The 14615-nt window shown below is 42.1% G+C and overlaps 4 protein-coding genes across 4 annotated transcripts; 3 read left to right on the top strand and 1 right to left on the bottom strand.

The window, feature by feature from the left end:
• Positions 1 to 6996: 6996 nt before the first annotated feature.
• On the top strand, positions 6997 to 7539 carry COCSADRAFT_189750 (uncharacterized protein). The gene is made up of 2 exons (XM_007701097.1): positions 6997 to 7319; positions 7376 to 7539. Exons 1-2 carry the CDS (start codon positions 7063 to 7065, stop codon positions 7479 to 7481), a joined length of 363 nt encoding a protein of 120 aa, XP_007699287.1. The 5' UTR covers positions 6997 to 7062; the 3' UTR covers positions 7482 to 7539.
• Positions 7540 to 7844: 305 nt separating this feature from the next.
• On the top strand, positions 7845 to 8992 carry COCSADRAFT_313478 (uncharacterized protein). The gene is made up of 2 exons (XM_007701098.1): positions 7845 to 8077; positions 8134 to 8992. Exon 2 carries the CDS (start codon positions 8275 to 8277, stop codon positions 8860 to 8862), a length of 588 nt encoding a protein of 195 aa, XP_007699288.1. The 5' UTR covers positions 7845 to 8077; positions 8134 to 8274; the 3' UTR covers positions 8863 to 8992.
• Positions 8993 to 9816: 824 nt separating this feature from the next.
• Positions 9817 to 10439, top strand: COCSADRAFT_355845 (uncharacterized protein; the record flags this gene model as incomplete). The annotated part of the gene is made up of 1 exon (XM_007701099.1): positions 9817 to 10439. The coding sequence occupies one exon, from the start codon at positions 9817 to 9819 to the stop codon at positions 10225 to 10227; it is 411 nt and encodes a 136-aa protein (XP_007699289.1). The 3' UTR covers positions 10228 to 10439.
• A 911-nt stretch (positions 10440 to 11350) lies between these two features.
• On the bottom strand, positions 11351 to 13800 carry COCSADRAFT_36064 (uncharacterized protein). The gene is made up of 3 exons (XM_007700899.1): positions 13613 to 13800; positions 11658 to 13550; positions 11351 to 11587 (listed from the first exon to the last, which is right to left on the bottom strand). Exons 1-3 carry the CDS (start codon positions 13758 to 13760, stop codon positions 11400 to 11402), a joined length of 2229 nt encoding a protein of 742 aa, XP_007699089.1. The 5' UTR covers positions 13761 to 13800; the 3' UTR covers positions 11351 to 11399.
• Positions 13801 to 14615: the final 815 nt, after the last annotated feature.

Raw genomic sequence — 14615 nt, forward strand, 5'->3', positions numbered from 1 at the left:
TTCCTTTTACTTACGCTCTTCTTAAACCTTCTCTTACTCTTTCTTAGAAATAAATAAACTATACTTAGCTTTTATAGAAATATAACTAGCGTAACAGCTAGTTATAGTATCTATAAAATAATAAAGGTTCTTCTTCTCGTAGTGAGTATAGTGGTAAGAGGTTATTTTATTTCTCTACTCTATTATATAATTAGTATAAGAATAACGCTTTTTATTTAACTTTTAAACGCGAATACAGGTATAGGAAGACAGGACCTTAGGCATAGTTAGGAAGGCTAGAGCTAGGAAGAAATAGTTATAATAGCCCAGTGTCTACTAACCTTATATATAGCTAGCGTCTTAACACGCAGTATAGAAAAATAATATTCTAGAGTATTAGAATAATAGCTCCAAGAGGGGAGGTAATATTATAAGTAACATAAAGGATTCTCTTGTTAATAAATAATATGATAGCTAAAGGCCTATAGACGTCTACGTTGAAAGGAAATAGGGAATTACAGAGCTTAAGGTTACGTAATATACTATCCCGCTAAGGCTAGCTATCTAGAATATTAGTATAGGAAGGGATAGTAGTACTATTATAACTATCCCGCCTAGATAGAATAGATAAGATAGTAGAATAGAAAGTAATAAGGATATAAGGATCGATAGATTTTATTATTACTCTTATTATAGTTAACTTGAATTATACTTTCTTACTAGTATCTTTACTTAATAAGATTATTATAAGTTAGTCTATTTAATAGATTAGTCTTGTTAAACTCTCCTTAAGTACGCTAACTCTACTATATCGCTAGATAAGCCTTACGGAATACTAACGCAATACTTACCTGCCTTAGTGCGGACTAGAATAGAGAAGTATAGACTCCTACCCCGTGTAATAGTACTCTAATAAAATATTTTGTTTTTTAGCTTTAACTAGCTTTTAGTTAATAATAGAGCTTAGCTTTCTAGATTAAAGTTATAGCCTTAGTTAAGAGCTTTAAATTAAGCTACTACCTATCTTTCTAGGATAGATAATAGTAAAGATATCTTAGTACCTAACTTCATGACCCGTTTGCTAGCCTAAATCTACTCTGCTTTCTATCTACTAGCTATTCTACTACTATATATATTAGCTATACTAGATTCTAGAAGAATCCATCTAGTAGTAGATTACGTATCTATAGACGTTATAGATAGATAAATTATTTCGAGATTAGTAGACTAAAGAATCTAAGTATTATACTGAGTACCTAGATTATATTAGAGATTAGCTAACTAGCTTACATCTCTAACAAAACTAATTCTAAATAATTCTTTTTCTATTTTATTTCATAGGTAGTAATATATTCCACTATCTATTTAAATTAGTTACTCTATAATTATTAAAATATAATATTAGAAACGCGTAGACTAATAGTAATCTTTTCCTAGAGATAGCGAATCTACTTTAAGTAAGATATAAATTCTTTAATAGTACTACTAATGGAATGAGTTTTAAATACTAAGAATAATTCTTCTTTATCTATAAGTAATTAGTACAAAGCTATATAGCTTTCTACTTATCTATTACTTAATATAAAGTATATTTTAAGCAGTATAATTATTTTCCTTATATTTTAAAACAGATTCTCTTCTAAATTATATAGATATTAGAGTTTTAAATATTGTTTAGCGATACTAGTAGTATAGCTCTATACTAGTACTATTTACGCTTACTTACTCTAGTAGTAATCTAAGTTAATTTTAAGCTAATCCACTATTAAAGTGTACTGTTATTAGAAGATAGAATCTACGCTATTACTCACGTTCTTAATAGTAGGCATACGCTCGCTAAGTTTAATACGTAGAGGTTTAAGAGTAGCGGAAATATACCTTAGTAATTAACTAGAAAGTAGTTTAGCTGTTATTAGTAGAGATTTTGTAGTAAGTGTTGGAATAAGGAGGGTGCTACTTATTCTATAGATAGCTTAGAGGTAGAGTCGTCTACTTGTCTAGCGATAGACTCAGAGGTAGCGAATCGACAGGTTCTAGGGTGAAAAGAAAGAAATAATGTTAGGGGAGAGAGATTAAAGAATTAGATTGATCCGATCTTATCTTGTTATTCTGTACTAGTAGTCTGCTCTGTGTAATCTGCTCTTCTTTCTATCTAGTATTCCTATTACTAGTATTTATACTTAGCTAGTAGTAATAGAGTACGTTGTATACACGTAATCTTTATTTATCTCTTATGCTACTAATACACTCGTGATACACTAGTAGTATAATAGTATAGATCGCTAGGGTATAGTAATCTAGTTAATTAATAGATCGATCTTATTAGAGATTAGCTGAGTAGCTTATATCTCTAACACGCCCCTTTAAGCTAGGCAGCTAAGATCTAAGATATATCTATTAGATTTGATTGTGATAGAAAATCTCGAATGTTTTAAAACCTTTTTAAGCTTGTTTTTCTAATAAAGCTAAAGGGTTGGTGTAATAGATATATCTTATTATTCTAATTAATAGATTTCGCTTAATTAAGCTGTTCTGATGGATCTGATTGTTCGGATAGATTCAATATATTAGATGGTTAATTCAGCTAGTCTGATTAATTGATTAGTTGTACTAAGTTATTGATCTCTGTATGGATCTGATTAGTTTAATAGATATCGCTGATTATAGTAAAGATCGCGATCTTTTAAGCGTATTGTCCCTTAGCTAGTATCTTACTAGAATGAGTAATTAGACTATAGTTCTTAGTAAATTAGAATTCTGCTCCTTTTTGAACTGCTTAATAGAGACTTAATAGATTAACTCGAAAGTCTAGTACAAGGAGAACATCTTTCAGCACTACTAATCTACTAGTGCTAGTGAACGTGATTAGTACTTCTGCTTTAGCTATTGCTAGTAGTAGTATTCCTATATTGCCTTATTTGATATAGGTGTTAGATACACTAGTAAGATTCCGGAATAGAGTTCGATCGCAGCAGATATGCGCACTAGCTCTACTATCTAGTATCTACTTGATGGATTTGGTAGATTGGATGGATCTAGTTTTGATGGATTTGTTGGTATTAATATTAGCGATATTTTGGTCTACTGATACAATCGTAGATAGCGCTTCTTCTGATCTGAATGAGCTCTGGTTGGTGCGCTTGGATGGATCTTTTTGCTAATATTGATTAACTAGATGCCTATTTCTTCTGCAGTAGCTGCAGTGCTTCGAGCTTCTGTTAGATTTCTAAGTTGATAAGGACATTTCTATATTCTTGGATTAATGAGATCGATGAGATTAATCGAATCTATGATCGGATCGATGGGATGGATCTGATTGATGGAATGGATTGGATCGATAAGATTCGATATAGCTCCTTTGGATCGAGCTGTTTAAGCTGCTAGAGCTATTCTTAATAGATCTAAGACGTCTAGATTCGTTAATAATCTGGCTGCACATTATTTTAAGATTAATTTCTTTATTTGATCTAAAGTCTTGCGTGATCGCGGTAATAAGATAATTAAATTCTAAACTTAAATTGTTAAGTATCAGCGCAGTAATGAATCGATCGGGCAGTTCGATTTTGCGAGCTTTTAAGCTTAGAGTAAGCCTTAGTAGCTTTTAAAGATAGGTTTCAACGTTATTTTGGCAGCTAGCGAGTGTAGTGTTAATTAGATCTTTGTAGATTAAGAAATCAGAGCTAAACCCTTTCTAAGAGTATAGAGTTTCGAGATTACTCTATAGCTCTACTAGGCTAGTGTACTCCTTCGTCTGAAGTAGTAGTCTATCTTCGAGACTTAGTCTAATCGTAGCTAGCGCCTTCGATTCCTTTTCTTTCAATTTGTTAAACGTATCTGGATATTAATCTAATGTAAGATTAGATAGATCTATATTCATCACATTAGCATAATCTTGCTGAATAAGAATAGATCGAATCCGCAGTGCCCATATGTCAAAATTTGAGCTCCCTTTAAGCTTTGGTACTTTAAAGATACTATTAGCCATTTTAATCTATTATTCTAGATCGGCTAATAAGCTCGTGTGTATGCTAATGCTATCGCAGTTACTATTCTTTCTATAAAGAACTCTAGCTGCTCATTAATATAGATCGATATATTGCAATCAGCTGATCTAGCTTTAGATAAACCTAGTATCTTGAGTTTTTCAGCTTCTTTAGCCGTAGTTATCTCTTAACCCTTATTATTACCCTAGCTCTTGCTAAGAATCTAGCCTAAATAGTACTAGTTCTTATATGAACGCTAAGTCTTTTATAGTAGACTTTGCTAGAACCTTCGAATAAACGCGTAATCTGGGCTTATAATCTATTAGAATAAGAAGGGTGCTACTTATTCTATAGATAGCTTAGAGGTAGAGTCGTCTACTTATCTAGCGATAGACTTAGAGGTAGCGAATTAATAGGTTCTAGAGTGAAAAGAAAAAAATAATGCTAGGGGAGAGAGATTGAAGAATTAGATTAATCTGATCTTATCTTGTTATTCTGCACTAGTAGTCTGCTCTGTGCAATCTACTCTTCTTTCTATCTAGTATTCCTATCACTAGTATTTATACTTAGCTAGTAGCGATAGATTACGTTGTATACACGTAATCTTTATTTATCTCTTACGCTACTAATACACTTATGATACACTAGTAGTATGATAGTATAGATCGCTAGAGTATAGCGATCTAGTTGATTAATAGATCGATCTTATTAGAGATTAGCTGAGTAGCTTATATCTCTAATAGTAAGAACTTCGTTACTCTACAGCTTAGCGTTTTTCTAGGTTAGTTTATATACTTAATTAACTAAGCTAGCTATCTACCTATAAAGATCTCTTATAGTTGTTACTAATATTAAATTCTACTTATCTTTATCTTTATCTTCTTTATATACATAGTAATAAAGGCTCTAGAAATTTGTAAGTTAGTAGCTCACTAGCTTTCTTCTCCAAGATAGTTTAGTTCTATAATTAGACTAATTTCTAGAGTAGTTTTATAGAACTACAAGGTTTTAGCAGGTTAACTGTTAGTAATTACCTCTAAGATTTATAGATTATTTATAGACTCTAAGTCTCTATTATAGTGCACTCTTTATAACTTTTACTAAAGTAATCTATCTTATAAGAACTATAGAAGTTCTAAATCTAAAGTCTTTAGCTAATAGAAGATTAGTAGATTTCTACTTAGATATATATAGGATGTAATAGTAAAAGTCTAGATTAACTCTAGATTTTAGAGAATTAACGTAGTCTTTAACAGATAGCTATAATATTTTTTAATGGTTTTACTTGTAGTAGTAAGAATTCTTATGTAATATAATAGCGTAGATAAGACTATTTAGATTAGTAGTAGTAGTAGTAGTAGTAGTATTACTTAGTAGTATATAAGAGTGGGTATGATATTAAATAAGTCTTAATTTAATTGGACACCGATAGTCCTTATATAAAAGGATACTAAAAGTTTATAGAGCTAGCTATAGAGAGTATCTTCTTATATACTTATCTTAGTTAAATCTAAATCAGATCCGACCTTATAACGAGTAGTTAGTAAAGAGAGCGGCGAATACTACCTCTAATTCAGCTCTAGGATTAGTCTAATACTTTGCAAAGTTGTAACATCGTTACAATTACCCTTGATAGCTACTTTGGAACAACCTTATAATATAGCTAGTTTTCGCTTCTATACCTTTTAGAATCACTACTATGTTATATATTCTATTATTCTATTTTCATAGATTGCGGGGCTGATAAGAAAGTCATAGATAGTAATATTAACAAACTTACGACGTTACTAGACAACCTGCCTCTCGCATTCGCACAAACAGCCACATAGATCTAGTATCTTGCCACGTAATACTTAGTGCAGCAATAGATTAAAAAGCTTCGTTAGAGCGATAGTACAACGACAAGTCCACTGAAACCAGACAACTAGTCCTATATGGAAACATAAGGCAGCCGGCAATGCTATCTATATAACGTAACAAATTTAATTCGATTATATGTATTTAATGCACCAGACAGTTAGAGACAGACCTATGATCACCTATGCGTCTCTTTGACCAGTAGGGCATACAGTCGAGCTTGTACAGAATTTTAGAGACCATTTATCACTTTTGTCTACTGATTTACTTTACCCAGCTTGACTACTCCTCCATGGAAATGTTATACCGTGTTTCTACGACGAAGGTTCCGTCTCAGTTGGCCACAAGCAGCAATATCTGTTTTATAAGAGTATTTTCTTAGACTTGAATCTTTACAGCCTGAGAAGCAATGTTCTTCCAAGTACGGGCTATACTGTACTACGATCAAGGCAACTACAGTAAAGACCGCATAAACGCTGACTCGAAACTATACCAATATCCTGACTCTCCTAGTCGCCCGCGACGATATAAGAAGTGATCATAGGGTGCCAAATGCGCATTCTAGTTCACTGGGCTGGGTTGGAGTAATACACGCTATCAGGATTTTGAGTCTCGTCAGGGGTTTTACTATGGGCTGAATAACCCAGTATGTCGATTGCTTGCATATCCTATCAAGGTGGGATTGAGTTCATTGTTACAACGGAATACGATAGCGATGCATGAATCTCGGGTATTACTTCGTGTTTTGCCAGGTGTTGCTCAATGCATCCATGGGCAAACAAACGGTGTGACTGTTCTTGGTTAGCCTGCTACTGGTTTGGCATTAGTCCCGGTCCCACTACGTATTGATCTGCAATTTGGTGAGCTTAATAGGCTTTGAGTGGAGAGGACATTCGTAAAACTTATTAGTGGGTTTAGAATATGTAACGCTGCAGTGGCAATGCGCTGACATCACTCGAATTCTCCCTAACAAACAGGCCTGGTCATCTCATGTGCACATGGGCCGCCAGCAGCCGGATGTTTCAATGATCGAGTCATTGGTCACGAAGAGCACAGGTCCTCTATCCACCTGTCACTAAAAATATACTATTAGGGCCGACTTGTTATTACCGCAAAGAGTATGTGCACGTCCATACATTTGCGTATATAACCATTGGTGGTGACCTCCAAGCTCATCACCGTACAACAGCTTGTCAAATCTAATCATAACCCTAATTCAATCTACACTCGCTCAAATTACACGATGAAGTTTCTTGCCGCCGCCACGCTCTTCGGCTTTGCTGCCGCTGCCGTTGAGACCGTCACCATCTCCCACTTCCTCTACGTTGGCGTCAATGGCTACCCCCAAATCTCCTTTAAACTCTCTGTTGATGGAGTGAGCTGCGCAGCTGATCACTACACCGTCGATTCACTGGGCAACCCATGCGATAAGCCTGAGTGGACTTTCGACATCCTTGAGGAACAAGGTCGCAAGATTCGCTTGCATCACACTGTTGACGGGTATGTCAAAACACAAGTGTTCAAAATTTGATTAGTAGTTACTAACAGGATATCAGGGTCACTCACACTGGTGATTTCGCTATTGGCCTGAACGGTCCTATCCCTACCGTACTCGAACAGATTGGTACTTCCACCGCCGACCTGGACAGGATCACATCCTAGAAAGTTATGAACTCTCCATATAGTATTATAATGACAATTCATTATCCTTATACCACGCATTTTTTCACAATGTTTTTTGAAGTGAAGCCTTGCCAATGGTAGCTGCCAAAGCGTTCAAAGCCTACAGCTGTTTCTCTGTGTCCTTACGCCCCGTTGGCGGACTATATTGAAGACCTTGCTTCTGCTATTCTAATCGCCGTTCAGATCATGCTAAAGCGCGTTGAGTGTTAGTGACATTGCGAATCCGCGGATTCTATCTAGACTGGCGCTGATTGGTCGGAAGTTTCGTCCGTTGCCGCCAAGCCTAGCAACAGAAGCAAGACTAACAGCTTCTCGGTTTTTTTCGCACGTTGGCTAGACTATTGATCCTGTACTCCCTGATCCACTTCTTAATGAAACCAGAAGCTAATTACTAACCCCGGTAGTTTTCTGGTGATTTCTATTAGCTGTACACAGTTGAGACAGGCGCAATGCCCCCTTTACGGCCACTTCTGCCAGCAGCCAATGGGTATCAGAGGAGCTCACCCATAGCCACGCCTTCAACAAAGCAGAAAGCATCGACAGCATGTCAGAGTTTCCGTAAATTCAAAACAAAGGTCGACCACCCGTCATTAGCTTGCAAGCTATCCGCTTAGAGCTAACAGTATTCTAGTGCGGAGGCAGGACGCCTACCTGCAGTGCTTGTATACGGCGTTCAACAATCTGCCAGTACACTCAGACAGAGACACGTCAGATCAGGCAAAGATATGCTCAACTGCAAAAGCAGGAATAGTCGCACGAGGAGCTTATCGGAATGATTAGTGGTATGCCAGAGCAAGATGTTGCCGAGATTGTCCGTCGTCTAAAAGCGGGTATGGATGCCGCATCAATAGTGAGCTTCGTGAGAGATGGAAATCTGCTCATGCAACTCTTATTGACACCAGAGACTACTCGTCGATATGAGTTCCCCTTGGTGGCTGAGATGCCATACCACCTCTACATTGGAGGCAGCCCGTATCTGGACTCCTTGTACCATAGATCCTTGTTTCCTCGTTCAACTAGTGGTAGCGAGGACTCGAGTCTGGAAACCGAAGTTCATGGTGTCAACAAAATTAACCGGCGTGCAGTAGACGATGACATCCATTATACCGCGTACGAGCTGCCGTACCACACTGCGCAAATGGTTGAGCCGTTGATGGAAAAGGTTACCGCGGCACCGTCGATCAAGGTCATCTCCGATGATCACTTGTTCAAAAGACTCATCTCCTCCTACTTTTGTTACCCTTATCTTTGCTGTCCTTTCGTGCACAAGGATCTATTCTTGGAGGATATGGCTGCGGGCTGGACTACCTTTTGCTCATCATTACTGGTCAATGCTATGCTTGCAAATGCTTGTGTATGAACCACGTACCATACTGAATACAGTACAAAGTTGACTTGAGGTAGCAAAGGTGCTCACTATTCCCGGAAGTTCCAAGGTATGGCTACCGGAGTCTCTAACATATAGATTCGTGGCCGAAGCAAGACAATTGTGGGGTTTGGAATCGTTGCCGAGCAGGAGCAAAGTCCCGACCATATAGGTGGCGCTCATACTTAGCTACAATACGACAAACAACGGCTTAGACGAAATCGGCACGGTATATGCGAGACGGGCTTGTGGAATGAGCCATGATCTGGGACTATTTGGACCCGAAGAGTGGGGAACTGGCACAAAGATGGAGAAAGCTCGTCTTTTTATATCTCGGGCGCTCTATTCTTGGCAGGCCATTTTCGACTATTACTTCTTTCGTCCACCATATCTCATCCAACCCCCGCAAACACCGTTGCCGAACCCGAGACTGCATCCTTACTGGTATGGAGAAGTGTATTTCCAGTATCCTCGAGACCCACGGCCGATTTCATTGTCGATTAGATACAGATTTTATTACGAGACAGCTCTACACAAGATCACAAATGATATAGGGCTACTTACATCTGGAAAGCCCTTAGCGCAGATGCTTACTCTCGATGAGCTTGCTGTGATCAAAGGAAAGCTTGACCAATGGAAGGATTTATTTCCCGAGGCATTCCAGCCAGAGAAAGTTGTCTTGCAATCTCACCTGATGTGATATTACGTGGCTTCGCATTGTTTTCCTTGATCTGATACTGCCCCAGTGCGATGTGGTCATTACCAAGAATCCCACTTACAACCATATAATGGCTATAGCGTTAAATCTGTGTGCAGTGTCCAATATTGGCAGATTGTGAAAGCTGAGTGTGGCAAGATCCAAGGCGGCGGCCCTGTGGCCAGCAAGGAGCCCCCAGTCATTCCTCCACAAAGCCCGCGTCATGCTTGAGACAGCCTCTTGCATATACTATGCACGGCACTGTTTTGAGTCTTACGAACCTTTGGATTGCTTTCGCATTGACAATAATTGGCAACACTTTCATTGACGATCTCAAGGCAGGATCAAACATAGATCCTCGTACTCTAGCAGACTGCCGTTCGCTCCTGATTCTCTCAGCACAAGCTGTAGCCAACCAAAGTCACCACTACCATAATGGTACTCTCCTGGCAGCTCAGCTCCAGAGTGCCATGAGTCCTGAGGACTTGCAGTTGATTTGCACACATGTCAAAGTAGCGGGCATGAGCAGATCGTACCAGTCGCTGGTGGCAGAGCACTGTCAAAGCCATTGGCCCCTACCTGGCAAGGTGGCGATTGATGAAGATCTGGAAAATGTGAAACTGAATACGTTGCTGGACGGTCTTGAAGAAATTCAGCTTTAGCGGTGTGATGAGCGAGAAACTTGATGTGCCAGATGGCGAAGGTATGAAGAGCTTGACCATTGCGTGTGGACATTGAGAGTGAGTGTCTTTAGCTCATGCACTTGATGTTATCTCTTAAAAACGGTTGCGGGAACGCTTTTAGATTTGGAACGGTAAACGTTGTGTACACTGCTGGAGAGGTTGCGTGTAGCTAACGAATACGTGTCTTTGACCCTTTTCGAATATCATTGAATCATTGTGAAACTCAGATCTTATCGCCCTTGTTCGATGTTAGGATAGGGGTGGGGAAATGTCGTATGGGCTTAGTCACATGGTGTCCTTGATAGAAGACTCCGCAGGTCAAAAGAAGAACAAATACGTCATCGCTCAACAAACTGGGGACAAAGCCCTGTTAGGCATGCCATACCAATTGGAGAATGAGAAGCGTAGTACTAACTGGCATAGTAGCTCTTTGATCTATAGGGGTAAACAGGTACATTCCTGATGAAGGTGTTTCGCCTTCTCCATAGGTTGAGCTTAGTAACACTAACCGTAATAACTAGGGATTTCACATTTTGTATGAAATGTATCCTAGTCGCAATACAGGTTAGTAAACAGCGCTAACAGCTTCCTTACCTTGGCTCTGGAACTGGGTTTTCTAGCTCTAGCTACGATTACACGATTGCCATCGTGCATGATATTCAGACCGATTCCGTATCTATTGCATTACAAGTCAATATACCCTTGGCTCCTATGTCCTCCTGAACGCCCTTGATCCGTCTTCGTACGTCTTACGTTGGAGATTTATGTTACTATCAGCATACCATATCAAACATAGCTTTGTGTGGCAAATTGAAGACATAGCTCAACTTAGTTGTACCACTCTCATGCGTAACGCATCAAGTTATTTTTTTTTCGGAATATAATGGTAGCCTACGCCCTAAGTAACCTGCTAGAAACAGAAAAGATGCTAGTTGAAGGGACTACCATAGGAAATGTTCCTACTGATCTTACATCAGGCAATGGTTGTGTCGATTCAACGTAGTTCGACAAGGATCGTATGATAACCAACGGCTTCATCTAGCATTATTTTTCGACCAGTCACAAGAAACCACAATAGAGCTATGAAGATTGGTAAAAAGAGACTTGACGTCGTGAAATCTATTAATGCTATTATGGTGTCCCAAGTTCTTCTAGAACTTTTCCATCAAATTCTTTCTCACAGTCCACATTCTTGCTCGCTTGCCGTATATGTACATGGGAATCGAAAAGAGCATACAGCCAAGTTGAATACCTCCAATGGCCAAGAAGGTGTTCTTGCTCCCGCTAGACTCAAGCCAGTGTGGGAAAAAGAGTGAGAAGATGAAACCGTGCAGAACGTCTGAGCAATACGTTAGTGTCTGTCGAAGATCATGCTGTGTAGAACAGTAGAGTGAATGGCCACAACTTACTCTTTGAAAAGTTGAGGGTGACGAGTGCCTCACCCGCATACATGCGATAACTGTCAACAACAAAAGTAATAGCAGTGGTACTAGCCAGCGAGCATCCGAAGCTGATGACGCCGAAGAAAACGGTTGGTACAATCCACTTGTCCCTCTCTTCGGCGCTCCAGCCAAAGCCCATGAGACCAATGACAGTACTGAGGGCAATGGGAACGGCCATGAGAAGACGGAATTCCGGCTCGTACACACCATCATTCTTGCGGGCCATGAACCGCACAACCAGATCAGAAACCCGACCTGCTACTGCTGTTCCGAGGACGCCGCCAACAAACGGCGAAATGTAGACAAGGCCAACTTGAAGCGGAGTAAAGTGGTACGAAGTATCATGATAGATGTGCGCAACTGATTCGGACAAGACAATCAGCCAGCCGACTGCGAGCGCGTACACGAGCGAGGACCAGAGAACCGCGGGGTAGGCAAAGAGAATGAATGGTCGAATAGCTACACGAAGCCATTTGTCTTTGGCAAGACGGCCGTTCCATGGCTTGAGGGAATCGCGATATGATTTTGGCGGCGCGTCACGATAGTAGTCGGTGTAGTGGATAGAATATTGTTCCGAAATCTGATCGCTATCAGGAGCGGAGTCCGAGGTCACATGTCCATCTTGAGCCCGAAAGTCCTGTTTCTCTGGATCTGCGTGAACAGCTGGAGGAACGTGGCCAAAATAGTCGTGACCTTGTGTCTCTTTGGGAGTAGAATGGATGCTGATTTGGGAATGGGGTGTTGGCGGAGCGCTGGCTTGGCGTATGCTTTCGTCGACTACACTCACATTGTGTGTCTTCTCAGCGGGTTCCGGGTCGGCGAATCCGACATGGACATTCTTGTTTCGCTTGACCGGGTGCTCAGTAGGCGACGCTAGTGGTGATGCCATAGGGGAATGGACCTGCGGTGTCGCCGCCACCGAAGCTGTCTGCGGTCCTTGCGGGGCTTCTGCGGCCTTCTTGTGGTGCAAGTTGGGCAGGTGAAAGTGGCTATGGTGTTTACTAGGGCTCTGGCTACGGGCACGAGTGTGCCTTTTGGGTGGTCTCGGTGCTCTGTCCCAGAAAGTCTCGGGCACAAAGAAAAAGATAAGGAAGAAGCAGAAACCGACAATGATGGACGTAATCCAGAAGACCCACCTCCACCCTAGCGATTGTACAATGACGGCGCTGACGAGTGGAATCAAGTTCTTTCCACCGAGTAGCAGCAAAGTGTATATGCCAAGGCGATAGGCTCGCTCATGGAGGAAGAAGATCTCGGCGATGGTGGCACTAGGCAGACATTCGACAGGAGAGACAGCAAAGCCCTGGACAATACGAGCAACGACTAGCGAGGCATAATTGGGCGACAGGGCACACCAGATGGAAGACAGGGTGAAGAGGATGATGGCGCCCAGATAGACGGGTCTCTTTCCGTACAAGATGGCGGTGGGTGAGGCAACAACGCTGCCCAGACCGAGGCCCAACATGTACAGGCCGGTGGTCAGAGCGACCTGTGGTATCGTCACGTCGTACGTCTCTGCCACATCGTTGAAGCCGGCGGCGAGCAAGGGCGTCATGCCCCCTCCGACCATGCAGTAAAAGCCGAGGGAGAGCAGGGCAAGGTCACGTCGTACTTGGTTCCAGTTGAGAGGGTCGTTTGCCGAGTCCTCGGGCTGGGGCTCAAGGATAAAGCGGCCATCCTTTGTGCGCTTCTTCTCTGGGTGGCGTGAGCGCGAGGAGTGGCGGGAGCCGTGTGAGACTGTGCGGAGGGGTTGCGGCCGTTGTGTGGTAGGCAGTGACGAGGTCGAGGTGCGGGCGTGGGCGTGCTGGAGACCCAGTGGCTCATTACGATTGTGGGCGCGCGAAAGGAGGATGACAGAGCCTATAAAATGAATCGTGTCAGATGGATTCAGGCGGACCGAGAATTGCATAGCAGAGGCATACCAGGCACTTCGTCAGTCTCGGGGTCGCTCAATATGCCCAGATTCCATCTACGCCGCGGAGCATCACTTTCATGTGTGGCCACGGCTGTGGAAGTGGCGCCGTTTTCCTCTACCAGCTGCGTCTTGCGCCAGGGCGTAAAGTTGACCATGGCAGGCCAGGATGCACAGGGAGGAGCAAAGGGAGTCTACAGAGCAAGAAGAAGAAGAAGGACCAAAAAAAAGTAACTGGGCAGGCGGACTATATGCTACGGCCCAAGGTTAGTTTACAGAGCACGCGTCTCACGCGGACCTTTTTCCCCACACGCGCACACACATACACATGGATGCAATTCGATGTCGACCCACGGACGGGCATTGGGCTCCAGGATGGTGGGGAGGCGCGATAAGAACAGGTGACGGGCGTGTGGGGAGTCCATGTCCATGTCAGGGAGGGCAGAACAGGCATGTGATCGGATTGCTGAGAGGAAAAGGCGGGTTGGAGAAGGCTAAGAAGGCTAAGGAATGGGGGTATCGCGGCTGGCGTTGCTGGAGGCGGCACAATGACGCACTACCCAGCCTCATGTGATGCCGGATCCGCTTCCCTCGCGCCTCCTATTGGCTGTGGCTACGCTCACCGTCTACATAGTCAGCAGTCAGCCTCCAGCCTCCCTGGTCTGAGGGTCTGAGGGTCTGAGGGTCCAACCACAACCCTCACGGCTTGCTCGACACGCCTAATAACACGGGCGCGCACCGCCACAGCTTGGGAGCATGACTGCCCTACACTACACTACACTACACTACACAAACCCTCCCTCTGCCATTACTTGCCCGGCTCGCCGGAGCCGCGTTTGATTGTCATCACGTGCTCTTCACCCTTCAAGAGCCTGCGCTGCATCCACCACACGGCTCTACACTACACGTCGTCGTTTTACGCTCCACCTCCCAAGCACAACATATCGTCATATCGCATGCCCAAGCATCAGGCCTCATGTCGGTCTTTTGCAGCGGCACTGCACATGCCCTGC

The sequence above is a fragment of the Bipolaris sorokiniana genome (genome assembly GCF_000338995.1).
Source record: "Bipolaris sorokiniana ND90Pr unplaced genomic scaffold COCSAscaffold_6, whole genome shotgun sequence".
Taxonomy (NCBI): Eukaryota; Fungi; Ascomycota; class Dothideomycetes; order Pleosporales; family Pleosporaceae; genus Bipolaris; species Bipolaris sorokiniana.

Bases quoted from the DNA above. Each gene is read 5' to 3' on its own strand.
- COCSADRAFT_189750 (XM_007701097.1), top strand. From the start codon at position 7,063: ATGAAGTTTCTTGCCGCCGCCACGCTCTTCGGCTTTGCTGCCGCTGCC. The intron at 7,320-7,375 runs GTATGTCAAAAC...ACAGGATATCAG, and splicing joins TTGCATCACACTGTTGACGG to GGTCACTCACACTGGTGATT.
- COCSADRAFT_313478 (XM_007701098.1), top strand. From the start codon at position 8,275: ATGATTAGTGGTATGCCAGAGCAAGATGTTGCCGAGATTGTCCGTCGT.
- COCSADRAFT_36064 (XM_007700899.1), bottom strand. From the start codon at position 13,760: ATGGTCAACTTTACGCCCTGGCGCAAGACGCAGCTGGTAGAGGAAAAC. The intron at 13,551-13,612 runs GTATGCCTCTGC...TTCATTTTATAG, and splicing joins CGAGACTGACGAAGTGCCTG to GCTCTGTCATCCTCCTTTCG. The intron at 11,588-11,657 runs GTAAGTTGTGGC...CGTATTGCTCAG, and splicing joins CACCCTCAACTTTTCAAAGA to ACGTTCTGCACGGTTTCATC.